We start from the raw sequence: 24,984 nt of genomic DNA, 5'->3' as shown, positions 1-24,984 counted from the left end.
CTTGTATAGAGTATCCTCCTAGAACCAGAGGAAACACTACTTGTCCACGATTTCACGAACCATGGCAGTGATGTCGGCTGGGTGGTCCAGGGCCACCTGAAAGCTTCGCCCAATTCTACTCCAACCACGTTGTATAATTAGGAATGGAAGGGGCTGGCAGGCGCTACACCAGTATTTTTATCCCCCAGCGTAGTCAGAACCTGCGAAGAGAGCGTAGTGGCGAATACAACGATTCATTTAGCCGTAAAGCCGCTGATGGAGCTGGAGTTGATTAGTGATGCTTAACTTACCAAGTGTCCTCTTCCGACCCGCTCGGTCTCCGCAGCGCTTCCGCCTTCCACGCCGGGAGCTCATACGACTATATCTACACTCCGCCCAGCAACCACCCCTTCCTCGCTGAACGGACACACCTGGTATTGACAAAGTATCTTGTCAATTGCCCTACTTCAGCCTTTCCTTCAACTACAACAACACCATCCATCATGGTCCGTCTCAGCAATCTCGTGAGCTGCCTCGGCCTGGCCTCCGCGGTCACCGCAGCTGTGGTCGATCTCGTTCCCAAGAACTTCGACGACGTTGTCCTCAAGTCCGGCAAGCCCGCTCTGGTTGAATTCTTTGCTCCCTGGTGCGGTCACTGCAAGAACCTCGCGCCTGTATATGAAGAGCTGGGTCAGGCATTTGCCCACGCCTCCGACAAGGTGACCGTCGGCAAGGTTGATGCGGACGAGCACCGCGACCTGGGCCGCAAGTTCGGCGTGCAGGGATTCCCCACGCTGAAGTGGTTCGATGGAAAGAGTGATGAGCCGGAGGACTACAAGGGTGGTCGTGATTTGGAGAGTCTGTCTTCGTTCATCTCTGAGAAGACCGGTGTCAAGCCCCGTGGACCTAAGAAGGAGCCCAGCAAGGTGGAGATGCTGAACGACGCGACTTTCAAGGGTGCTGTTGGTGGCGACAATGATGTTCTGGTTGCTTTCACCGCGCCGTGGTGTGGACGTGCGTATTCCAGCTTTGCTATCACATTCTAGGGAACTGTTCACTAATACTGTCGCCGAACTATAGACTGCAAGAACCTCGCTCCTACCTGGGAGGCCCTGGCCAACGACTTCGTCCTCGAGCCCAACGTTGTGATCGCCAAGGTCGACGCCGACGCTGAGAACGGCAAGGCCACCGCCAGAGAGCAGGGCGTGTCCGGATACCCCACCATCAAGTTCTTCCCCAAGGGTTCCACGGAATCCGTTCCCTACGAGGGTGCCCGCTCCGAGCAGGCCTTTATTGACTTCCTCAACGAGAAGACCGGCACCCACCGTACCGTTGGTGGTGGTCTTGACACCAAGGCCGGCACCATTGCCAGTCTGGACGAGCTGATTGCCAGCACTTCCGCTGCTGATCTCGCCGCCGCGGTCAAGAAGGCTGCTGCTGAGTTGAAGGACAAGTACGCTCAGTACTACGTCAAGGTTGCCGACAAGCTGAGCCAGAACGCCGAGTACGCCACCAAGGAGCTTGCTCGTCTGGAGAAGATCCTGGCCAAGGGAGGATCGGCCCCTGAGAAGGTCGACGACCTCATCTCCCGCAGCAACATCCTTCGCATGTTTGTTGGTGAGGAGAGGGAGGATGCCAAGGATGAGCTGTAGATATTGTATCGATATGACTTTCTTAGCTAGGTGACGGTCACCTAGATTCTATTACTCTGTATGATATCGAGAGGCAGTTACGAGAATGTTATCGATGCGAACAGTACATCATCCATCTTATGTGTATATGTAGTAAATGTATATCAATGATAAGGGTATCTTCAATTCCACCTCAAACCACACCCAACCCAGCAGTATGTATATCACATCACCATCACCATCACCATCACCCCCTAGTCCATAAACAACGAAAGAGAGCTCCCCAAGTATACACAATATATGCAAATCCCATAACACCATAACCCCACCAAACAGTATAAACAGTACTCAATCAATCAATCAATCAATCAATCAATCAATCACTTCTCAGGACTCCCACTCCCAGCCGCACTCCCAACCGCACTCCCCACCACGGACCCTGTCTCCGTCCCCGTCCCCGTTTGCAACGCACCACCACCCCCGGACGTCGTAGTCGTCCCGTCCACAACCGTAAACGAAGCCTCTAACTCATCCAACCGTCTCGCCATATCGTCCACTATCAAATACCAACACACCATCAGCGCTGCTCAATCCACAACTTACCCAACGAAAAAAAAAAAAAAAATATAAGAGGAATAAAAGGATGGCGTACACTTCCCAAACATCTCCCTCGAAACACCATCGAACTTATGTTGTAGCTGGTCGAGGAGATCGTCCACGGCGGCGGAGAATTGGCCTTGTGCGTCGGAGTTCTAGTTTTATCATGATTAGCTGCTGCTGCTGTTGCTGGTTTATATCGTGTAGGTGTGATTGCACTGGGTAGTAAGGGAAGGGGGGAGGAGAGGATAAGGGTAGGGCGTACCTGGGTTGAGGTTGTTGGTGGGGGAGGGACGGCTTCGGCGGTGGGATCGGACATTTTATTTCTGTTCTGGTGTTTATTTTTGGGGGTGGTTTGTTGAGTTGGTATGAATTTAGATTTGGGGTGTGTGAGTGTAGGGTATTTGGTGAAGTAGGGTGGTTTTTGTATATATGGTAGTAGCGAGAGGGAGTATAGAGTATGGAGTATGAGTATAGGAGGCAGAGGTAAGTTTAATGATGGTGATATAAGATGGGTTACTAGTATGAATGATGGCAATGCTGGATGCCGGATTGGGTATGGTGTCATGCGTTTACGGGGATGGGGGGGCTTGGCGTTGTGTATGCCTGAGGCAGGTGTGTTGTGGTGGTGGTGGTTGTATAGATTGTTGGGTAATTATGAAGTTGTTATAGTATAGTGATAGTAATCATAGTTACTGTTTTGGGAGTATGATATAGTATTAGACAATTTATTGTTTAGGTGTACTGCACCTTGGAACTGTCCTCGGTGAATGCAATTGTCTCTGAAGTATAAATGTGTCAATGTCCCGCGGTCTGCATTGGCGGGTTGTTTGCTGGTACTTGTTTTCAGTACCTCCTTTGAACACCTTTTTTCAATATAAATGATATGTCATGTGTGACTGTAGTAGTGGGGGTTCCTGTGTTATTCTTAAACCAGTGGTAATTGTTAGTGCGAGCATGGTTTCTGCGGCATAGTAGTATCAGTATATATCTTTGCACTTAGGACCTTCAAGAGTTCCCTTGATTGATTTACATAGTAGCATGACAGCAGCATGAGTACATGCAGTTGCTAGTTGATAATGAAATTAGCACACCTGTGTATCAAAGGAACAGCTTCCTGCTAGTAGATATTGTCGTACACCATCAATGGAATTTGAAGGATGCCTGGTGAGGATTATATGACTTACGTGAATGACAGAAAGCACTGATAAACAAATTTCAATTCTATGTCCACATAACCGAACGGTAGCTATGCAATTGCAAGACAGTAGTGGGGCTTACCCTCTTCATTGAGTCATTCAGACCCTGCACTTACTTTGTATCAAAGTAAACAGAGTTGGGTACAGAGTTCTTAGTTTGCCCAAACCCGACTATTAGAAAACAGTAAACGTTGGTGACTGCTAATCTCAAACGTTGTTAATGGTAGCATAGTCAATATCAGTCAGTATAAAAGGTGAACCCTACATAACTCTGCAGAACACATCCTCGGCAACAGCAACTACTAACAATACAACGACGCAGCAATCCACCAGCCGAATTCGCATTTCAAATCGAATCACCGACATTTAATCATGCCATTGGACCCGATTCGATCGATAGCCGATAGCCACGGCCGCGGACCCGAAGCCTGAGGGTTTGGTGGGCCAATGACTGTCTCATCGGCTCGACCCGCATTCAACTGTATTGCAGCTGTCCGATAACAACGTCCGCTTCCAGTTAAGTATAAAGTCGTAATCTCCACTTTCTTTTAACACTTTCTCTCTCTTCCTGGATCACCTTAATTCTATCTTACATACAGCCAAGGCATAACAACATGTCTGACGTTGGCCCTCCCATCGACCTCCCCGTGCTGGACATCTCCAACCCCCTCGATCCCGAGGCGGGGAAGGCCCTTCTGGCTGCTGCCACCAAGTATGGCTTTTTGTATGTCGACAGCCGGGGGACCGATTTTACGGCCGCGGAGGTGGATCGGGCATTTGAACTGGTACGTCCCCATAGTCTTGTCGACAACGCATACTAATATATCATTTTACAGTCCAAGAAGTTCTTCGCCTCCCCAGTTGAAGAAAAGGCCGCTTGTCGCATCGAACCTAACGTTCGTGACCCTCCATCCCACCCATCTATAGCCATAGACATCAACAACTAATCAACCCTACTTAGAACCGAGGCTGGTCCGGCATGCACTCCGAGACCCTGGACCCTGAGCATCAACGAGTAAGCATGCCAATCCCCCTACTATCAACATAGTATACAACTCACTAACTAACCACCCGACAGACCGGCGACTTCAAAGAGTATATCACCCCCACCCACCTATACCCATCACCACCACCACCACCACAACCACCAACTAACCACCCACCCCCCATAAAACCAACAGAGCCTTCAACTTCGGCGAATTCACCCAATCCAACAAAGCCCAACAGCCCCTCCCAGCATCCCTAACCCCGCACGAGTCCGAAATCGCCCACTTCGCCTCCCTGTGCAACAAAACCTGTACTCGAATCTTGACCCTCCTAGCCTTAGGACTCGGCGTAAGCTCCCCCCCAAACATCATCACCACCACCAAATCCCAATACCAACTAAAAGAATGATATTAAAATAAAATCCAGATCCCCCCAACATTCTTCACCACCCGCCATGACCCCACCACGGGCCCAACAGGAAGCATCCTCCGCTACCTCTTCTACCCGAGCATAACCTCCCCATTAACCTCCACCTACAGCCACAAGACGGACGTTCGAGCCGGCGCCCACAGCGACTACGGCTCCATCACGCTCTTGTTCCAGCGTCCCGGACAACCGGGGCTGGAGATCCTCACGCCGGATGGGAAGGGGTGGGCGCCTGTTCCTGTTATTCCCACCACCACCATCACCTCCACCACCTCCGAAGAAGGGAAGAAGGGTGAAGACTTCCCCTTCCCACCTATCCTAGTCAACATCGGGGATTTACTCAGCTACTGGACGGACGGATTACTCAAGAGTACCGTGCACCGCGTGGTGTTCCCTACGTCGGAGCAGCAGAGGCCTAATGCGCAGGATCGGTATAGTATTGTGTATTTTTGTCATCCGTTGGATCGGACGGAGTTGGTGCCCGTGCCGAGTAGGGTTGTGGAGGAGTTTAGGAAATCTAGGAGGAGTGAGGAGAAGGATGGAGGGGAAGGAGGGGTCAGGGTTGGGTTTGGGGGTGGGGCGGGGATGTTGGAGGAGGGGAAGAGGGCGTTGACGGCGCAAGAACATTTAATGGCGAGGTTGGATGCTACGTATGGGTTTCGGAGGGGGGAGAAGGATGAATGATTAAGATAAGATTACAGTAGGGTTGGTTATTTAAGATCTAAAGATTTGTGGTGGGTGGTGTATGGTGAAATGTCAAGTGAATAAGTACTAGATCAATAGCCACCGTCCAATTCATAGGGAGGCCACTCGTGTATGCACAGGTTCCAAAAATGCACAACAACCCAACTAAAACTGGATCGGGCTCGGCCCCAGCCCGATTCTTAGTAACAAGCAATAAGAGGTAAATCACAATGCCCAAAGAAATCGCTTCCAGAAAGATTGTGTGTGGGAGGGGGAGAGGTGGTTCACAATGCTAGATAGATAGGCTGCTTCTCACAAAGGAGAATCGTTGGGCGTCAGGACGGGGGAGGAACCAGGGGCTCGAACAGTGACAAGAGAGGAAAAAAGATGATGAAGACAGAAACAATCCAAGGAAGAAGGTAGAAAGGTGCACGCATTCATGACCGCTAGTATCAATCCATATGACCGGGAATCAGGCTTTATGCCCCGCGTTAATCAAACAGGTGAGAAATCGAAATATGATGATGAAATAAAATTCGACGACATACAAGAGGTATCTTTGGGATGAAGAGCAACGCCGCCAGGTTTTGAAATGCCATGCACGGGTAGACGTGAAACCCTCGGAAACGAAACGGAATGACAAAATGGTAACACATGACAGATACGACGCTATGCAAGCCGATATGCATTAGAGGTATTAAACAGTTTCATGCGTTCATATCATGGCGTGGTGTGGCACCAGTGACGATGGTACACCCACGCTGCCTTCTGGCAGTCTTTGCTGCAGTACTTGGTGCGCCGGCAGCGCCGGCACTTGGCAAATTGTCGCTGGAATTCCTCCCACTTGCCACACTTATAGTATGCGCACTGCCGGATGCCGCCTCGCGACTCGTCCTTGCGGCAGAGATTCCGCATCACCACACATGCCCAGTATTGCATGTCCTTGGAGTGGTGGCGAACCGTGAATTTCTCCACCAAGGGGAAGATGTTGACATCGTCCGGAAGCAGGTATTCATCTTCCTCTTCCGAAGGTTCGATGGGCGACACGCCGTCCTCCAACATTTGGAGCTCACGATCAACCTGGAGCTTAGGAACGAGGTGGGAGTGCTGGAAGTAGGAGCGCAGATTGCAGTACTTGGAAACATATGCGAGTAACTGAAGCGACATAAGGACATCTTCGTCCTTGGGCATCGTCGTCAAGACGCCCTGCACCGCTGTGGTTGATCGGTCACGCACATACAATGAGTATGGGCTGGGAACAACAGCAGGCGAGTTGGCAGTATTGGGGGCTTGCGTGGGTGACAGGCCCAAGGCCCCGTTCGTGCGCGTTGCGTCGTTGTTGATCATGCTGCCATCGACAGTAGAACGGTGAGTGATGTTGAAAGTCTCGGCTTCCTGGCTTTCAGAGGTATCATTGACAGTCAAGTCGTGCGTGTTGGAGACACCCTCCAGAACAGTTTGCCTGTCGCCGTCATCGTCGATCTCCATCCGGTTTTGGATACCAACGATCGGCTCAGCGGTCTCTCCAGAACCCGGGTCGTCACCCAGAGTCGAGCCCTCGCCATTTCCATCATCCGACTCACCAGAGGCTGATTGCTGTTGCCTCAGGGTAGGCCGTGGTCGGGCGGAAGGGGCTTGTGTGTTGCTGCGCAGCTGCGCAGGACCGCTGGGAGTGGTTGGGGAGTCAGGCTGAGACGCAAGGCCGTTCTGGAAACCAGGCAGCATGCTGGGAAGCCTCTCTGTGTCGCGCACGGGGCGTAGGCCAAAGCCATCAGCTGCATCCATGGGAGGAAGGGCCGTGGCAAGGGGCTGCATCACCCGGTAGCGGTGAGCAGCATGGGCATAGCGGGTATCATTGGATCTTAGGTTATGGGCATCCTGTCCAAAGGTGCTCCGTTCCGGAGGGGAGGTCACAGGCACCCGAGGGGACGATGTGATGTCCATGGCGTTCGAGTCCGAGGCATGGCTGTCTTGGTAGAAAGGGGGGATTTCAATGTGAGGCGGTGGCGCCTGGCGGCGAGAGGGACGTTGCTCGGTGTTCGTCGATTGGTCCACATACACTGGACGCGAAGAAGCGTCGCTGGTGATGGGTGCACCTTTGGAGTGGTGTCGTGATGAATGTCTCTGATTTTCTGAATCCGCCCGTGCGCGGGCTTTCTCGACCACTTTAATATAGTTATCAAGGATGGTGGCAATCACGGGCACCATATCGGCCTCGACGACTCGAGTTCTCACGCTCTCCGAGCCCCGCACACCAATATTGACAACGCATTGGAAGGCGAGGCTCCACTTCCACATCTCCATCAAATCCCGACTCCGACCCTCCTTAAGGATACATACCAGCCGTTCGATGCCGCCATCGACGGTCAGAATATCGCGGATACGGGCTGATGAGGTGGTGAGATAGGCCAAATGGTTGAGGGAGTTGATGAGTGGTAGCGTTGATGTGCAATCCAAGGCACGCCGGTCGTAGAGGGTGGTTGTGATATTTACAGAGGCCTTGTTGACATTTGGAATGCTGAAGTTGACCTCCCGCATGGTGGGCGAGAGGATGAATATGTGACACGGGATGAAGACCGGTCGGATGAAGAGGAGGATGTGATGTCTCGATCAAGGGTGATGTAGTTCAGCCCCTATGGTGAGATGGGAAGATCGACGGTAGGAACGTGACCGGGCGAAGAAACGAGGAAAGGAGGAGAATTGAGTCTGAGGCGAAATCCGTATCGATTATAATCCCGTCATCAAGTCTGAGTCAGATATACAATAGGTGAACAACGAGAGGGTGCTGTTGCGCAGGCTGATGAACGGGAAGGATGGACAGGAGATCGTAGAACGATAAGACGAGCGGCGTGAAAGGGGAGAGAGGATTGTTCAGGCCAAGACCCGGTCCGTCAGAGCCTGGCGGCCACGATGAATCACGGAAGGAGAGTAGGCGTCGACGAAGACGGGGGAGCGAGACGCAGGGACTGAGATTAGGCGAGGGAAAGACAGCGGGAATACGCCAAGTTAAATTGGATGATGCCGCGAAAAGGCACTTGGGGTTAAGGCGAAGGGTGAATGAAAATGGCGACCGAGGGGGAAGTTGAGAATCGAAAGGAGGAGAGGGAGGAGGAGAGATGGTCGGACTGGAAAAGCGAAAGCGGAGAGAGAGAGAGAGAGAGAGAGAGAGAGACAGCGAGACCACCGCTGGCCGTGTCAGGCGGTTTCGTCCTCCAGGCTTTTTGGCCCGCCACCCTTTTGCCTCCTCTCTGTCTTCTCCCTCCTTCTCGGATTTACTAAAAAAAGGGATCTACTCCAGGTCCTCTCTCGCCCGGAAATTATATCTATCAACTTGGTCCATCACGGAACTGACAATTAATGAGCGATATTTGGCCGTGTCTTTTTGCGCCCTTACCACCATGATGACCAATTCCCTTCGGTATTCTTCTCTGCCTCTCGGGGTTTGCCACCGAATTCAGCTTCCGACAACCTGACCCCCTTCTGACTGAAGATCTACCTGGTGACTCTCTTGCTACACAGTCCTAGATTTTCCCCAGTGGTAGTATTATCCCTGGTCAACCACTCTCACATCTACAGTAATAGCACCGTGTCGCTGCCCCCAAGGTCGCGCGCATAATCCATCCTCTCGAACGGTCCCCATTTACCAGAACAAGCGGAGTCCTGTGTAGATCCAGGAGCAATGACCAGCCCGAGCACCCACCGGTCGTCCTGCATATGACTGAAGTGGTTAAGAACATTGAAATACTCATCTTATAGTCTCTTTCTCGGCCTTGGTCACGAGTTCTTCCCCCCCCTTCAACATGTCGCTGGTGGTACGACTACAACGCTAAGTCCCTCAAGGTACACCGGTCTTCATGACCCTTAGGGGTTAATATTCCAGGGGGGGCAGAAGGGTGTTTACTATCTTATTGTATGGGACCGTGCGACATGATCGGTATCCCTTTCATATGAATATGTGTTTCTGATTTTCAGTCATTATTGATAATTTCGTAATATATCCGATCTAGCTATCTTTCCGCAATCTCTCCCCCCTAATATGTGTCATTCATTTCCTGGTTCTCACAGGAGATAGATAATATTTACCTATGATAGAATTACAGTAGATACTAGGGATATCGATAAACCAAACCTTCATACTGTGAAGTCCTCAAAACTAATCTAATTTTCCTGCATAATAACTCTCGCGAATGATATATTTAGATTTGCAGAACACTTAGTACTACTATCTAGAAGTAGTAGAAGTCGACGGTAAACACCCCTGCTAGAACCCCAAACTAACCAACCAGTCCTCGTGAAGAAATCAAGACCATCCTCCCAGAATAGGCACAGGTCAGTCATTCAATCACTATTATCCTGAAAAACCCGGCAAGCAATCAACAACCAAAGCACCTCCCTTACCCCTCTATCACAAAGCGCACAGACAGTCCGTCACATTCTATGATTAGAAACACAGGGCACAATCTAGCCGCGAACCGCTGCGGACAAGATACTATCCAGCATTAACCGCCCACGAAGAAAAGCCAATGCCGGTTCGAACGAATCACGCACGATCATGGAGCTTCCAGATACACCCACATGCATCGAGCGGGCTGAAGATGCCGCGAACTAGAAACTAGTAAGCCTGCTTATCCCCCAGACAGTGTGCAGGGTTCAAGTTTCATCATTAATGGACGGGTTCGAGTCCATGATGATTGATAGTACGTAGCAGGAATTGAAGTCAGCCTTGACTATATATAGAACGGGCTTTCCTAGTTAGCGCTGAGGGGAGTTGCTTCTGGAAGGACGGGATTTGTTTGTCTTTCGCAGGAAATGCTGGCTGGCTGTATCATTGATGCGCAGTGATTGATTGCTTGATAGCCGACGTTGAGATTTTGTTGATGTGCATGATTCGTTCGGGTCTCGCGTTGAGCCTATATCTATTATTGACACAGGCGGCTAGTAGTATACGTTCAAGACTTGTTCATGTGTCAGAATCAAACCACTTTGATAGTAAAATCTAACCGGGGGACTACTAGAGACAACCGTTCCGTCACCTTCTACTTATTCTATATTTGATATCAGGATCGCTAACCCAGCCTTGTCTGAATTGCTTTACTACTGCCTATACCTTGGCGCTTCTCGCGGACATCTAACTCCGCTGTATGAATTTGGTACACTGCAGTAGCACAAGGTGTCCTCCGTAAGGCGGACTATTTTATCGCACTACATCCTGGGTACGACTAGTCGATCTGGCACAGCCTCGGCTTACTCCGGAGTAGACATGAGGCGCTGCACCAGGCAGAAATCCAATGTGTATTCCTGCAAAGGGGCCGATGTATTGCTTTATTAGCCTGCAGGCAGTAGTAATCTGCATGTAAAGGGCACTCTGCATGAGATTTTATAAATCATGATGCAGCGGGTCGTTACGATCGGAACTGCCAATACGTAGAACCAATGAAAATACCATTGCCCGGGGAGCAATATGATGGAATTAATATATTCTGGATATGATATCTTAGAAGGAAAGTACTATATGAGAACAGCTCTGCTTCATTGTAGACAGAAACAACAAAGGGACTGGAGTTCCATGGTACATCTTGCATGCCTAGGCCGTCAAAGCAGAATCATGATGGAGACAACAAACATGCCTGCGGATAGTAGATTCCTCCCCGTAAGGCATCAGGGGACAATTTGCCTTGGCCAGGTATTAATAAGCCGCAGCAGCTCCATTACGAATGCGACTAGACAATATCATTAATAATTCCGATAAATGAAGACCTTCCGCCGGAGGGGGCATCGGATGGGCTAGTCAGGCACAGGTTGAGCGATCCTCCTCCTCCAGTGGAGCGCTTTTCTCCAGGTGGACAAGCCGTACTCCGTACGCAGCAATACCCGCCCCATATCTGCCTTGGTATTGGACCTCCTGTCGATAGTCGATAGGCATCTAATTAGACAACAAGTGGTGACCAATTTCCCTTCCGAAGGTTAGACCCGCTTTAACGCACACTGACCATACCTATCTAATTCTATTCATCTCCCCTGCGAGTCTCACGAGTCATTGGGGGGTGCAACTCCCGTATTTTGGACTTTTTGTCCTTTGTGATGAGACACTTTCTCAAAAAACAATTGGAAGTAATTTGCCGGGGGCGGCCCTGAATAGTAAGTAGTAGTAATTGTGATGCATCACTGAGGATGAGCATTCCGAACTTATGCCGTGATAAAAAGGAATGAGTTCTTGCAGCTGCAGCCGGCAATAAGATTCGGGAACCTGACGTAGGTGGATATTACCGTCTCCAACGCTATAGATTAAATGACCAGTAGGCGCTGCCGCTTTGCGGACAAGAGTTGGCTCGCTGCCGCACAAGATGAATTAAAGAATTAGAGGAATCCGAGGAGCAAGGTAGATACTACCCGGTCCGGCACATCCCCCAGCAGATAGGTCAAACCACAGAAGCAAAAGCAAATGGAAAAGTAAAACAATAGCATTGTTCACTGCGGATATACAATTGGATGCAGTAAGTGAGCGGGTTACTAAGCACTCAAGTAAATTCCGATATTTGGCCAACAAGTGGAATGAATGGAGAATAACCTCTGTACTTGCATTTGCCCCAGCCATCGCAATAATCCATCCCCGCTTGGCTTTCGGCTTAACGCCTATCAATTCTGCACAAGGAATTGTTGCTGCATGGTATGCACAGCATGAAGCTGGAGCTGGAACTTACATCTTGATGCATATTTTGCGAAACCGGTTGAAAGACGATACGGCTCTAATAGTATGTAGTCTTGAAGGATGCGGCGGGTAATTAATCCACTAGATATTCGTCATCACCTATTCCGATCTCTTTTTGCAAGGCAAAATCGGAAAATTCCAACAACCTGGCGCAATAAATGAAAGATTTATGCCTTCACGGTCCTTGAGAAAGGGCGTATCTCATTATGAACGGGACAAACTGTTGATCGAAGCAACATGCAGTACGGAGTAGATGTGGATTAAATCTCGAAGTCCGTCGGAATCCCCATTTATCCCGGATTCGATACTCGATTCCGCAGGAGACAGACATGGTGAACCGTAAAATAGACGTTATCTAGCTATGACCATGATCTGCAAGCAGAGCATTCATTCTCCTCTTTCCTACCCGTTTAAGTAGATAGTTTTGGGAAAGGGGAGGAGGGTCGACTCGTGCAAGGCTTAGATGGACCGCCAGTCGGCATGCAGAGAGCAATTCGCGTATTTTTGGTACCAATCCTTGTGGATATGCAACCTGGACTAACCGCGATTCATGCACTGTCTAACTTTGCCCCGTGGGCAAGGAAATGAAAGTCGGCAGATGTCAAGTGTCAACGGTAGAGATTATGTACTATGTAAGTGTCTAGTGAACCCTGTCCTACGTTGAACCTTCCATGAACATTCCTTCAACTGCTGGAGCTTTACTAGTTAAATGGATAGATACTCTACTACTCCGTATGGAGGTCCCCTATTTCAGATTCGAAGGAAGACCCGGAAGAATAATCCCAACTTATTCGATGAAATGTCCCCCCCTTTCAGAAATTCCCCTGTGGTTTTCGCGTCCCGAATACCTCCACTTGTCGGCGATCTGGCCAACCAGAGGGGAATGGCAGCGGAAATTCTCCACCGGAATGACCAGGGTGTAGACCACTTTTCCTCCCTTAGTGACCTTAATGGAGACCTGGGACCATTTGGCGGAGTACCTACCTACCTGGGCACTACGTACTTGGAGCTAGACCACTTGACTTAGTGGTCGTAGTATCTAGTGTCTTTTCTTCCGGCTGATTTCCCCTTAAAACCAACGAGGAGGAGATAAGTTACCCCTGGGTAATGTAACGAGGAGAACAAGATGGACCGGTTGAAATTGAACCGACCAATTCTTCTGCTGGTTTGGCCAATCAGGGATGGCACGTTCCCTTTCTGGTGAATGAAGGGCCAGCCGGGTAAGGTTTCGTATTGTCACAGGTAGGTAACCTAATCCTCCACCGGATTTGGCTTTTTCATCAGGAGGCTCCGTTCTCTCTCCCCCTAACTAACTCACTAACCGGTTCTCCGATAATCATCATCTGCTACTGCTGCTTCTTCCTTCTTCTTCTGGCACACAGTCTTATTGTTGTGAACCCATTTGGTGGCAGTGTTCTTGAATGATTGGTATTGTTTCACCAGCCAGGATCACCAGCCCAATATTATCGCTGCCCACCACCGCTTCAATAAGAGTAACATCAGATGTAATCTCATCTCATCTCATCCCCTCCCATCCAAATCCTATCCTATCTTGAACTCTGGTCACTGCGGTCTTGTGTATTATGTATTGTTGGCGTCGTAGTTAGTCCGCGGTCGTAGTCCGTACAGCCGCGTCTAGTAGCAGCCATCAGAGCCCCGATAGAGTAAAGGGCACGACTTACTTTAGTCTGGTGAGGCCATACATCATTATTATTGGCGCTACGACGGAGTTACTACGACCACCTTCCATCTTAACTGCTTGTCATCAACTGGATTTTTCCCTGCCTTTTCCCTCTCTGGCCCTTCCGTCCGTCAGGCTCCTCTCTCTTTTCCCCTTTTCCCTCTTTTTTCATTTTAAATTTTTATCTTAATTTTATTTTTTTTTTCTCTCTTCCCAAGATCGTATCCTATCCCATCCCGATTACCACTACTACCTCGTGCTCTCTCTCTCTCTCTCTCTCTGCTTCAGCAGTTGATTGCTTGCTTGCTTTCTTGCTTGCTCACTCACTCACTCACTTTACTTACAACCAAAAACCCACCCCCTCCTTCCCACACTTACTACTACTGCTACTACTCCTCCCTACCACTAACTAGTTTTAACCACTACTTACTTACTCTCCCTCCTCCTCCTCCTCCTCCCCCCCTGCTGACTTAAACGCCCGAACCACCTCACCATTGCCCCGGGTCGAAACTTTCTTTGCTCTCGCTCGGTCGCTTCCGCCGTGCACTCGCTCCACACCCAATCAACCCCCCTCCTCGTTCTCTCTACTCTCACTCCTTCTCCTTCCCTCTTTCTCTATTCCCATTCCTCCTCCCCCTACCGCCCTCTTCCCGCACCCCCCTCTCGCGGTTTCTTTCAGTCCCCTGGATCTCACGACGCCGCCGCCCGCCGTCAACTCAATTTCTTTCCCTCAGGCCCGTCTTCCGTTTCACAATTGACATCTTCCCTCTCCAGGGGCTCGTTCCGTCAAGATGGCCGACATGTCCGGCGAACAGATGCAGGCTAAGATTACCGCGGCTAGGCGCGAAGCTGAAGGCCTGAAGGACAAGATCAAGCGCAGAAAGGATGAGTTGGCCGATACAACTCGTACGCATCCCTCTTTTCCCTTTCGCATCCTCTTGGCCTCTTCCTCGCAATGGGGGTCAACAGCCGTCGTTGTACTCGTGATTGGCCGTGTGTTTCGATTTGCTGACTCTGGTTCCTTCTCTCTCCCCCCCAACAGTCCGTCAAGTCGCGCAGAACCAAACTGAAACCTTGCCTCGTATTGGTATGAAGCCCCGGCGGACGCTCAAGGGACATTTGGCCAAGATCTACGCCATGCATTGGTCGACCGACCGCCGTCATCTCGTCTCCGCCTCTCAGGACGGAAAGCTCATCATCTGGGACGCCTACACCACGAACAAGGTCCATGCGATCCCGCTGAGGTCATCATGGGTGATGACCTGTGCCTATGCCCCGAGTGGAAACTACGTCGCCTGCGGTGGTCTCGACAACATTTGCTCGATCTACAACCTCTCCTCTCGTGAGGGTCCGACTCGTGTTGCGCGTGAGCTCTCCGGACACTCCGGCTACCTCTCTTGCTGTCGGTTCATCAACGATCGCAGAATCATCACGTCTTCCGGCGACATGACTTGCATGCTGTGGGATATCGAATCGGGCTCGAAGGTTACTGAATTCGCTGATCACCTTGGCGACGTGATGTCGATCAGCATCAACCCGACAAACCAGAACGTTTTCGTTTCGGGCGCCTGCGATGCCTTCGCCAAGCTGTGGGATATCCGTACCGGAAAGGCGGTGCAAACTTTCGCTGGACACGAATCCGACATCAACGCCATCCAGTTCTTCCCCGACGGAAACGCTTTCGGAACCGGTTCTGACGACACCTCCTGCCGTCTGTTCGACATTCGTGCGGATCGCGAACTCAACACCTACCAGGTAATGCTGTCAATCTGTATGACGAATTCATCTGTGGCTGACGAATGATGTTTCCAGAGCGACCAAATACTGTGCGGTATTACCTCCGTTGCCTTCTCCGTTTCTGGCAGATTGCTTTTTGCTGGTTACGATGACTTCGAGTGCAAGGTAAGACCCGAAACCGCCCAATTAGTTTGTAGTATAGGACAACCGGCTGATCATATTTCACCACCTGCAGGTCTGGGATGTTCTGCGCGGAGACAAGGTTGGATCCCTGAGTGGTCACGAGAACCGCGTAAGCTGCTTGGGAGTCAGCAACGACGGCATCAGCTTGTGCACTGGATCCTGGGATTCTCTGGTAAGTTTAGCAAAAGCATCACTTTGGTTGACTGGGCTGTGCAGCATACTAATCGTCCTCCGTCTTACAGCTCAAGGTCTGGGCTTGGTAAAAAAGCAAAACGAACAAAAACAGCAAAGATACCCTGTCTCAGTCTTTTGCGACGTCCTCATTCCAAGTTTCTTTTTTCCTTTTTCTGCGCCACTAGGCTAAATGTCCGCCATTGTACGATAATCTTTTTCACCGGGAGCAAATCTTGTCGCCCTTGCTCCATAATGTACTATCTCGGAGTACCGGCAAAGTTACCAAGAAGCGAAAAATCACGGGGCAGTCAGGGTGCCTAAGCATGTCGGGGTTGGAATTCTGCCGCCGTTCCCAGCTGGGTGTGACGCGCAAGAATACGCAAAGAGAAGAGCAGAATGCCAACACGAACCGACAATGCTCGACTACTGGTGCGGTGGGTTGTAATAATGCTATTGATGTTTGAGACCTCGGGATCGTTGCACGGATATCAGTGCGTTGCTGGGCAAGAGGCAGCGCATCTCACATGTCATCTTTTGAGCTTCGAAGATTTGCAGGCCCCTGTTCTTATGTATTCGCGGGCTTGATTTTCTAACTTGTGTCCATTTCTTTCGATCTCGTTTTACCCTTCGCCCTTACTAACCCCATCCCTTTCTTCGACGTCTTTCCCCTTGTCTTTTTCTTCAATTTCTGACCTCGATTACTACCCTGATCGAGTATCTTTTTCTTTTCACTTCCACCTTTTCTTTCTTCCACCCCTTTTTCTTTTCTCTGACCTTTTCTTACTCATTATCTTCTGTACTTTTTGCGGGTGATGGATGGAAAGGGAGGGAATGTTTCCGGATAGGCCATGACGTTTTCCTTTTGACTCTTACTGCGATCTCCTTCTGTTACTAATCATCAGCCTACGTCTTGAAAGTGTCGGTTGTGTCATTTGAGTGTTTTCAAGCGGGCTTTTCCTTTATTATATCTGGTGTTGAAATCGACCATGTTTCCAGCAAATCTTTCCTTTATCCCTCGAGGGGTTCGCCCCCACGATGTCATGTTCCGCGGCACTCTTATGTCCCGGCCGGTGGTCAGCCAAGGTGTGGCAGAGAGTTGTTAGGCAGCCACTAGTACAAATGACAGGCACTACTTTTTGGAAAAGCTCAATAATCTCTTCGGAATATCCTGTTTTGTATCATTGTTCCTGCTTGATTCACCCTGCTTGGGTAGGGTTCGCTGGGATAGAACCGGGAGTGTCTGTTGGGGAGACCAGGAGGCTAAATTCGTGATAGATAAAAGGGCGCTGGGATCGCTTGCAGCGGCCAAAAGGTCAGTCCTACTGGCAACGGACCAGCGTACACGGGATGTCCCAAGTTATTAATAGTTCCCACACGCGTGGGGTCGGCTGATCTATCGCCCTATACTTACTTACGTACCACTCTCAGGATGAAGGATCTGCCCGCGGAAGAGGAGTAACGAACAGGCAAGGCAACGATTCCGTACTCCACCGGGGACGGGGCCAGATCAACAGGTACAGGATTGTACTGTTCAAACCGGAAGGGCAGGGCGAGCTTTCAGTGGAAGGCCAGAACCTGGAAGGCCATTGTCCGGATCTCGCCCGACGGCGGAGCCCACTGGATCTGGGGGCCCTATCCAAAAGATGTGTCACTTGTTGTCTCCACAAGGGCGGCCAGCGCGGGCGATGCGCAAACCGTTAGGATCCGAGGTGAACACGTCGAACGCAAAACTTACCAGAAGCGGTGTTGGGAGTTCTTGCTGAAGGAGAGGAACGACAGGATTTTTTCTCCGTGGATGGCGATGAAACACATCTGACGCTGCTAGATCCACTGGGGAGCTGCCAGTTGTCAGAGCAATGAGGATCCTGATTTCTATTTGGAGGTAACCATCCAAGCAAATGGCCCTCTCTTTGCGAAGTCCCATCCTTCGTGTCCTCCAGCACACCACGTCATCAGTCTTGCGGACATTGAGTTAAAGGTTAATCACGCGGTGGCATGAAGGTTTGGGGGGGTACAAGGGGAGAAAAGAGTGTGGGAGAGCCAAAGCATTGCCATGAGATCCCACGTCGTTGTGGATGAATTAGAGTGTCGGGTTTTGTGGGCTCTATAGTACGATTTTTAACATGGACTTCCAAGTCACATTTGAGCTAGCCATTCGCTTTAATTCCAGCCCTGGTCGATTGATATCTCGATCTTATACACACTGAATAATAAAAAAACCATTCTTAGTCCTCTAATTGAGCCCGTCAGCCGCACCAGGGCCACAGCCATTGGGGGATCAACCATGGCACCTGGGGCAACAGAATAGGATGAAATGGAAGGTTCTTCGCGGCTTCTTTCCCGGGGGCTGATCTCCGATTTCTGAAACACCGCCCCTTTTTCCTACTGGCTGATCTTCGCTTTCGGGCAGACCGTCCCTCAGGTCTCTCTTCCCCTTCCATCCTTCGGGCCTCGATTGTTTCATCTCCCGCCACTTCCTTCTTTCCACATCTCCCCCCCTTCAGCCTCTCTTCTTTCTCCCTCTCTTGCCTTTTGCTGCCTTCCCTTGGATCAACCCTCTGGATTTCTCTCTCTCTTAGGAAAAGCACCGGAGCGAAAACCATAAAATTATTCTGAAACGTGTACTAACACTCTCTGGGACACGCTCCTCTAAACCCCCCTATTTTTCGTGTTGGATACGACCCTTCGTCATTGGTTTCGCTTCTTTTTCTCGTTTCATTCGCTTGTTCCCCCGCCAGCTGCTCCTTACCAGGCCAAAAATCTTTGAATCCGAAAAAATAAACTAGGCCCTTACGGTGCCCCATCGTCGACGCAGATCAAGGCGCAGCCAAGCTCCAAGAATATCATTGACATTGTCATCGTCTTCGACCCTGTTTTAAAGCCCGGAACCCCCCCGCTTCCTCCTTCACGATGTCATCTGCTCAAGACGAGTTCAATCAACTCATAAACAACAACCGGGAGAAATTCTCTTCTCATCCTGAGGACCGTGACAACGACTCGGTTCACTCTTCTGACGCATCCTCGGAGCACGACGAACCCCAATTCTCCGACGCCGAAGACACTCCCTCTGCCATGCACTCCCGCAACCCCAGCAGTTATCGCGTCCCCAACACCGTGTTCGACGCCAACACTGGCCCCAAGGGTGTCATCGCCGATGCCCAGGCCTTTGAGCGTGCTCGCAAGAGCTCCTTCCGCAGAACTCTTCTCGGCGTCGCTGGTCTCGATCGCTCCCACTACAACAAGTCCGTCAACGACGACGCTACACTCCTCCAGAACTCCTCCCCACCAGATGGATCTTCCGCTAGCGATGATGAGGAACGATTCCTTCACCAATGGCGCGCGGCCCGCATGCAGGAAATGCAGGCCCGCAGCCTGAGGAAGCCTAGTCCCCGTCGCAAGTTGTACGGGTCTGTGGATATTGTCGATGCGGTGGGATACCTGGATGCTATTGAGAAGGTCACATCCGGCACGGTAGTAGTCGTCTGCGTTTATGACCCAGAGGTATGTTTTACCCAATTGTATCATTCGTCCAAGAACACTTGTCGCTGACCCGACCCTTCTATAGTCCACAACCAGCAGCATTGTTGAAGACTCTCTCAACACCATTGCTCGTCGTCAACCCACTGTTCACTTCGTCAAGCTCCACCACGAGATCGCCGAGATGGATCACATCGAAGCCCCCGCTCTGCTAGCATACAAGGATGGCGATGTCTTTGCTACGATCGTCGAGATCTTGAGACAGATTCCCAAGGGTCGGAGCTGCAGCGCAGACAGTCTTGAAGACCTGCTCAGATCGTATGTTTCTATCCCTGGATCCCTTACCAATGAACAAACCACTGACCAATTCAACAGATACCGTATCTTGTAAACGAACAAGCATTCTAGAAACGCTAAACATTCCTCTCTTCACGTTCATATGACAGCGATAATGTTCTCTGCACGAACAATTCAAAATGCAGCAAAGCGGGCGTCCAGGTCATCTTTATCTTCTTTTCCTACTCTTGCATCCTCGATTGGCCGGCAGTGTGTCTTGGTTGTTTGTTATTTCCTCTTGTTTCTCTTTTCATTTGTTCGGGTACATGCATGCATATAGACGGATCTACAGTACATACGTGACAGTACTACTGGTGTTTCAGGCAGGCAAGGCTGGGCCTTTAAGTTTACATGGTTGATTGTTTGTTTGTTCATTGCTTGATTGACCTTGAGCTTGAGATATCCAACATGGTTCTTGGGTTTCCTCCTTTTCGTTTTATCTCCTTTCAGATGTCCCATGATGTGTAATTATCCGAGACCGACTAACCTATATACTTATTTATCTACTGCTCGGAACCTACTTAGTACCACTTGTATACTTAGCATACACATCATGTCACCAGGCATTGTATTACATCATACCATAGCTCTCAAACACATAGCAAAACGGACTCTACACTCATCAACATACATCATTCACGCTACTATATAAATAATATTCTTCCCGTATAACAAAACCCTCAACCAGTGTATTAGTATTAGAACACCCACCTCACCTAAATACCAAGTACCAAGTACCAAGTACCAAAAGTACTACTACTACTACTACTACTGAAGTCAAGCCAGTATCCATCCATATTCAGGCAAGTAAGTGTGCAATCATGCTTCAAAATGAGGTAATTCTCTTTTTTCAATTCTCCCGCCTGTTTCACGAATACAAGTAGTACCCAATGAAATTATTTTTTATTTTGATACTACTAACCAAACCCTTCCCCCCCCAACCTCCGCCTCCGCCTTCGCCTCCGCGCCCCTGGTGCCTGTGTCTTTGTTTCCGCTACTTCAATATTGCACACAAAGAATCATTATTACCCATCCATCCCATCCGTCCGTCCATTTACCACTTCATGTTCTTTCTCCTTTCTTCCTGTTTTGTTTTTTTAATGGTGATAAAGAAAAGCAAACTTAAAAAAAAAGTACAACCCAAATGGAGAACTAGTAAATAGACAAGTAGGTTTAGGTAGAAGTAAGCAATCAAGCAAGATAGAACAAGTCCTAGTAAGTGTTCATAGATGCAAAATGTAGCCAAGTAAAGTACTCCGTAGTAAGTAGTTTGTTAGTTAGTTAGTAAACTTTGAGTGGAATAAGGGGGAGGGGGTTAGGGAAAATAACAGCCAGAGAGATACAACAAGATAGCAATTGTTTCGCCCAAAATAAGTTTAAAAAGAGATAAAAAAAAGGAAAAATATGGTGGGGTAACTAGTAAGTTATTGTTGTTGTCGTTGTTGTTTTTGTTCACAAAGCGCCTTTCTCCTGCGTGAAATCCCACAGCATCTTGATTAGGGTGTCTGGAAGAGTATATAGGTCGACGTGGAATTCTCCCTCTGTGATGAGATTGAATTGGTTAGTAAGATGAGATATTCGAAAGGGTGGTGGTAGCTTACGCTCAACATCATTCTTGGTATACGAGTCTGGGGCTTTGTTGTCGTGCACCATCTGTACTACCTGAAGGAGGTCGTCTTCGCCGAGTCGCTGCAGACCGTCGGCCAGCTTGTCCATGTCGACCTGGGATTGGGATCATGTCAGATGTGTTTCTATTATGATTCTTCTTCTTCTCTTCTCTGAGGCTGAGACGTCGCTTACACTCTTCTCTGTCCGCTTCTTCTTCTTGGATCCCTCCTCTCCGGCCGCGGCGCGTTTCGACTTCACGCCATTCTCGTCTCCTGGGACGGGTCCGGATTCGCGGAGGAGGGCTAGTAGGGCAGGCTTGGGGTTCTTGAACGTCTGTGCGGGAGAAAGAGAATTAGCACGATCAATGGTGCCCCGAGAGTGCTGGAAGACACCGAGAGCCATCTACTCACAATAACGTGCTTGGATTCGTAACGAGGCTGAGCAAAGTTCAGATCGTGCGTAACGAAATGATCCTTGTCGGCGGCAGTGAGGCCTATCTGCATGTCGAACTCACCCCATCCTTCCTCTGAGATTCTGAAAGGGGGGTTCTTGAAAGCTGTTCCGATGTCAGCAGCTGCCAGTGATCCATCTCCCTCTTTTCCATGTAAAGTCGACCATCTCTATCGCCCGGTTTTCAATGGCCTGACGCGAACCGAGGGGTATCTGAAGCGCAGAGGAGGTGACGTACTCTGAATGGCTCTGTCGCCGAAACTAGGGTGCAGCGTGTATGTCACTTTGTCAAAGACATTCGCAGGCACCTGCTCGCCGTGTTCGTTGACAAGGTAGATCTCAATTGACCATGATCGGAGGGGGAATCCTTCAACGCCGGAGTCTTTATTCCTGTAGACGCGAAGACGCGCACGAGGTCAGCAAAGAGGGACTTTCCTCGTTTCAAGCTTCTGCCCTTGTGTCATTCTCTGCGGTGGTGACCGTGTAGGAGCCCAAGCGCACATCGAACCGCCATCGCGCAATGACCGACAACGGATGTGAGAAGAAGGGGAGAAGGATAGGCAGCGATGACGGGGAAGAGAAGCGGTGGTGATTCATTCAGGAATGACTCGGGGAACCGGGAGGATTAGTAGGAGACAACGTACACGATGTGCTGCTCGGTCACCAATCTGACATTTCTCTTAACCTGTAGAAGTAGAGCAAAAGCGTCACGTCAGTGTCATGCGATCGAGTGGAAAGTAGACCGAGTTTGTTCGCGTCAAGAGCCAGTGGGAGAGGGTTGCCATTGTTGAATCTGGGGAGGGAAGCGGAACTCACGTCAGGCATCTTGAAAGAGGAGGGTGGATCAATCGCCCGTCAAAATCAGAAGAAAAGAACTAGAGGTTATCTTCCCAGAGACCCTTCCCGCGAAAGTCTGAATGGGGATGCAGGAGCTATTGGATGTAGAGGTCGCGCGATGCCTAGGTGAGGCAAAGTCGGATGTTTTGGCGGGAGTTCCTGTCGGGAATCCTGCAGATTTCGGAGCGGAGTGAATGGTTGTTAGCGGGGGGAAGAGTGCAGTTCAAAAGGTGTCCGACCAGCGAGGGATGGGGGTTAGACGTAGAAACAAGAGAGGGAGGAGGAGTGAGCGAGAGTGAAGCTTTCCGCGGGCTGAAAGCCGGGTGGGGGATTGGAAGTGGTTATTGACTGCCGGACGGCCTCTTTCTTCGACGCGGCGGCGCGACGACGCCCAAGGGTCACTCACTCACTAACTAACTAACCGCCAGCGTCCAACAGGTACAGCTACCCACATTCGAGTTGCATCTCATTACTACTAGCTTTTCTAAGGAAGGGGTTTTTTGTGCTCGGGAAATTGCTCCAATTTTCAAATGTGACATCGCGGGATAATCCATCTATTCGAAGTTTGAGGGAAAGAAAAAAAAAAGGGAAATCCCTCTACTACCATTATCATCAGCAGGGAGAGCCCAGTCAAAGTCTATCGATCGATTGTATAGGTACAATAGGTGCAGGCAGAGACTTCGTGAATTTCATACGTATATTTTGGGGGCATGTGATGTCTATCTACTGTGTACCAAGTCGTCGCACGACATGCAAGGGACCACATGGCCGAAAACCAAGGACCCATGCATGCATCGACTCATGGTCTCGCCATGACCGGCGTCATTAATTCTGTTTTCTCACGCAGGGGCAGTGAAAATGGTAAGGAGCTTGATGCTTGTGAGAAGAGAAAGGGGAAACAAAAATAAGTCGGGAAGAAGGTGAAATAGGTCTTTCATGAGCAGTCCACATCAGACTCGTTATGCTGGGGTAAGGGAATCAAAATGTTCATTAACAATAGCCCTCTATATCACTGATGACCGGGAAAAATCCGAGGCCAGGAACCTGCTTACTGCTGGCTAAGCAGCTTCTCGTTCTCTTGCTGGGCCTTCTCGAAAGCGTCCTTGAAGAGATTGGCGTCTAGAATTTGATGTTAGCAAACTGGAATTTCTCCCCACTTCCTATATTTCAATGTCCACTTACTCTCACTGTTGGCAAAGCGGATGGCCAGGGTCTGCGCCTCGGGTTCACCCTCACTGACATCGGCGGTAGCGTTCCAGACCCAACTGCGGTCACTGCCAACGTTGGGGCTCAACTTCATATCGGGAACAACTGAAAGATCGATTAGCCATCCAAGTCCATACCATATGATAAACGGCAACACTCACTGTAGTGGTTAGCGCAGACCTTGAGGGTCTTGTCGCGGCGCATCACGAGGCGGGTCTTCTGGTTCTCCTTGTGCTTGAGCAGGCGGACGTCACCGGTACCACGCTCCTTCCACTCCTTGCTGTCACGGTCGAATCTGAAAAGCTTGGCACGCATCTTGAAGGTCTGCTCCTCCAGCTCCTCGTTGGTCTTGGTCTCCACCTTCTCGGTCAGGCGAATGACAGGCTCGAAGTGAACCTCAGGGGACTCGGGGGCCTCGTCCTAGAAGTTTGTAACAACATGGTATTAGCCACTAGTATAGCCAATATAACAGGTCTGTCGTGAAACTTTTTGCAAAATCCAACAAAAGGCGGACAAAGAATCAGGGGTAAAGAGGCAAAGTGGACATCAATGGAGGGGAAAGCGGGGTAACGGTTCAAACTGGCGTAAGGGGACCATCGACACCAGCATAGCGAAAATCGAATGCATACCTCATCTTCACCCTTCTGGGCCTTGGAAGAGCCGGAGGGCTCGTCCTTAGCATCCTCAGGCTCCTCCTGCTTCTCCTTCTTGGGGCCACCGCCGAACATGGAGAAGACGCTGTCGGTGGTCTTGGTGGCAGTGTCCTTGACGGCCTCGGCAGCGGACTCAGTCACCGACTTGGACTCCTCGGGCTTCTCCTCGGTCTTGGTCTCTTCGGGGGCGGTGGTGGTCGTCTCCTCGGGCTTCTCAGCGCCCTCAGGAGCGCTGGTGGTGGGGTCGGGCTTGGTCTCAGCGACGTCAGACATGGTGGGTGGTATGCGTTGGCTGTCAAATTTATAAGCGGGGAAGTTCCGATAGATATGGATGTTTCTGTTTCTGGGGATGTACCTGGTAAGAAGGAGGAAAGAAAGAAATGTATCGGGGAAGTGGGAGTCACTGAGGAGGGGTGGGAAAATATGGACG

The 24,984-nt window shown here is 50.1% G+C and overlaps 8 protein-coding genes across 8 annotated transcripts; 4 read left to right on the top strand and 4 right to left on the bottom strand.

The window, feature by feature from the left end:
- Positions 1 to 336: 336 nt before the first annotated feature.
- On the top strand, positions 337 to 1,737 carry BO83DRAFT_378197 (disulfide isomerase). Its single transcript, XM_025531190.1, has 2 exons — positions 337 to 993; positions 1,060 to 1,737. Exons 1-2 carry the CDS (start codon positions 483 to 485, stop codon positions 1,629 to 1,631), a joined length of 1,083 nt encoding a protein of 360 aa, XP_025388565.1. The 5' UTR covers positions 337 to 482; the 3' UTR covers positions 1,632 to 1,737.
- A 17-nt stretch (positions 1,738 to 1,754) lies between these two features.
- BO83DRAFT_416969 (heat shock factor-binding 1 family protein) lies at positions 1,755 to 2,689 on the bottom strand. The gene is made up of 3 exons (XM_025534727.1): positions 2,473 to 2,689; positions 2,263 to 2,362; positions 1,755 to 2,166 (listed from the first exon to the last, which is right to left on the bottom strand). Exons 1-3 carry the CDS (start codon positions 2,524 to 2,526, stop codon positions 1,991 to 1,993), a joined length of 330 nt encoding a protein of 109 aa, XP_025388564.1. The 5' UTR covers positions 2,527 to 2,689; the 3' UTR covers positions 1,755 to 1,990.
- Positions 2,690 to 3,907: 1,218 nt separating this feature from the next.
- BO83DRAFT_408000 (putative oxidoreductase, 2OG-Fe(II) oxygenase family) lies at positions 3,908 to 5,503 on the top strand (the record flags this gene model as incomplete). Its single annotated transcript, XM_025534005.1, has 6 exons — positions 3,908 to 4,191; positions 4,243 to 4,302; positions 4,368 to 4,421; positions 4,485 to 4,501; positions 4,588 to 4,741; positions 4,820 to 5,503. The coding sequence occupies exons 1-6, from the start codon at positions 4,021 to 4,023 to the stop codon at positions 5,501 to 5,503; spliced, it is 1,140 nt and encodes a 379-aa protein (XP_025388563.1). The 5' UTR covers positions 3,908 to 4,020.
- Positions 5,504 to 5,769: 266 nt separating this feature from the next.
- On the bottom strand, positions 5,770 to 8,330 carry samB (MYND-type zinc finger protein MUB1). Its single transcript, XM_025527051.1, has one exon. It carries the CDS (start codon positions 8,039 to 8,041, stop codon positions 6,224 to 6,226), a length of 1,818 nt encoding a protein of 605 aa, XP_025388562.1. The 5' UTR covers positions 8,042 to 8,330; the 3' UTR covers positions 5,770 to 6,223.
- A 6,354-nt stretch (positions 8,331 to 14,684) lies between these two features.
- On the top strand, positions 14,685 to 16,076 carry BO83DRAFT_388476 (WD40 repeat domain-containing protein; the record flags this gene model as incomplete). Its single annotated transcript, XM_025532759.1, has 5 exons — positions 14,685 to 14,886; positions 14,936 to 15,648; positions 15,706 to 15,795; positions 15,866 to 15,985; positions 16,056 to 16,076. 5 exons carry the CDS (start codon positions 14,685 to 14,687, stop codon positions 16,074 to 16,076), a joined length of 1,146 nt encoding a protein of 381 aa, XP_025388561.1.
- Positions 16,077 to 17,335: 1,259 nt separating this feature from the next.
- Positions 17,336 to 17,973, bottom strand: BO83DRAFT_25770 (uncharacterized protein). The gene is made up of 2 exons (XM_025527050.1): positions 17,723 to 17,973; positions 17,336 to 17,619 (listed from the first exon to the last, which is right to left on the bottom strand). Exons 1-2 carry the CDS (start codon positions 17,797 to 17,799, stop codon positions 17,412 to 17,414), a joined length of 285 nt encoding a protein of 94 aa, XP_025388560.1. The 5' UTR covers positions 17,800 to 17,973; the 3' UTR covers positions 17,336 to 17,411.
- A 777-nt stretch (positions 17,974 to 18,750) lies between these two features.
- BO83DRAFT_25736 (phosducin family protein) lies at positions 18,751 to 19,942 on the top strand. Its single transcript, XM_025527049.1, has 3 exons — positions 18,751 to 19,488; positions 19,553 to 19,782; positions 19,840 to 19,942. Exons 1-3 carry the CDS (start codon positions 18,898 to 18,900, stop codon positions 19,853 to 19,855), a joined length of 837 nt encoding a protein of 278 aa, XP_025388559.1. The 5' UTR covers positions 18,751 to 18,897; the 3' UTR covers positions 19,856 to 19,942.
- Positions 19,943 to 20,764: 822 nt separating this feature from the next.
- Positions 20,765 to 24,977, bottom strand: BO83DRAFT_437160 (Ran GTPase-binding protein YRB1). Its single transcript, XM_025536000.1, has 10 exons — positions 24,913 to 24,977; positions 24,531 to 24,850; positions 24,063 to 24,321; positions 23,878 to 24,006; positions 23,748 to 23,814; positions 22,097 to 22,248; positions 21,819 to 21,964; positions 21,601 to 21,741; positions 21,402 to 21,522; positions 20,765 to 21,341 (listed from the first exon to the last, which is right to left on the bottom strand). The coding sequence occupies exons 2-10, from the start codon at positions 24,825 to 24,827 to the stop codon at positions 21,253 to 21,255; spliced, it is 1,401 nt and encodes a 466-aa protein (XP_025388558.1). The 5' UTR covers positions 24,828 to 24,850; positions 24,913 to 24,977; the 3' UTR covers positions 20,765 to 21,252.
- Between the last annotated feature and the right edge of the window lie 7 nt (positions 24,978 to 24,984).

This window comes from Aspergillus eucalypticola (genome assembly GCF_003184535.1).
Source record: "Aspergillus eucalypticola CBS 122712 chromosome Unknown BO83scaffold_11, whole genome shotgun sequence".
NCBI classification, from domain to species: domain Eukaryota; kingdom Fungi; phylum Ascomycota; class Eurotiomycetes; order Eurotiales; family Aspergillaceae; genus Aspergillus; species Aspergillus eucalypticola.
Note: the sequence above shows the minus strand (reverse complement) of the source record. Positions and strands in the feature narration are given on the sequence as shown.

Bases quoted from the DNA above. Each gene is read 5' to 3' on its own strand.
- BO83DRAFT_378197 (XM_025531190.1), top strand. From the start codon at position 483: ATGGTCCGTCTCAGCAATCTCGTGAGCTGCCTCGGCCTGGCCTCCGCG. The intron at 994-1,059 runs GTGCGTATTCCA...GCCGAACTATAG, and splicing joins CACCGCGCCGTGGTGTGGAC to ACTGCAAGAACCTCGCTCCT.
- BO83DRAFT_416969 (XM_025534727.1), bottom strand. From the start codon at position 2,526: ATGTCCGATCCCACCGCCGAAGCCGTCCCTCCCCCACCAACAACCTCA. The intron at 2,363-2,472 runs GTACGCCCTACC...TGATAAAACTAG, and splicing joins CACCAACAACCTCAACCCAG to AACTCCGACGCACAAGGCCA. The intron at 2,167-2,262 runs GTACGCCATCCT...GGTATTTGATAG, and splicing joins GAGGGAGATGTTTGGGAAGT to TGGACGATATGGCGAGACGG.
- samB (XM_025527051.1), bottom strand. From the start codon at position 8,041: ATGCGGGAGGTCAACTTCAGCATTCCAAATGTCAACAAGGCCTCTGTA.
- BO83DRAFT_25770 (XM_025527050.1), bottom strand. From the start codon at position 17,799: ATGTGTTTCATCGCCATCCACGGAGAAAAAATCCTGTCGTTCCTCTCC. The intron at 17,620-17,722 runs GTAAGTTTTGCG...TCTTTTGGATAG, and splicing joins AACTCCCAACACCGCTTCTG to GGCCCCCAGATCCAGTGGGC.
- BO83DRAFT_25736 (XM_025527049.1), top strand. From the start codon at position 18,898: ATGTCATCTGCTCAAGACGAGTTCAATCAACTCATAAACAACAACCGG. The intron at 19,489-19,552 runs GTATGTTTTACC...ACCCTTCTATAG, and splicing joins TCTGCGTTTATGACCCAGAG to TCCACAACCAGCAGCATTGT.
- BO83DRAFT_437160 (XM_025536000.1), bottom strand. From the start codon at position 24,827: ATGTCTGACGTCGCTGAGACCAAGCCCGACCCCACCACCAGCGCTCCT. The intron at 24,322-24,530 runs GTATGCATTCGA...ACAAACTTCTAG, and splicing joins CCCAGAAGGGTGAAGATGAG to GACGAGGCCCCCGAGTCCCC. The intron at 21,523-21,600 runs GTAAGCGACGTC...TCCCAATCCCAG, and splicing joins AGAAGCGGACAGAGAAGAGT to GTCGACATGGACAAGCTGGC.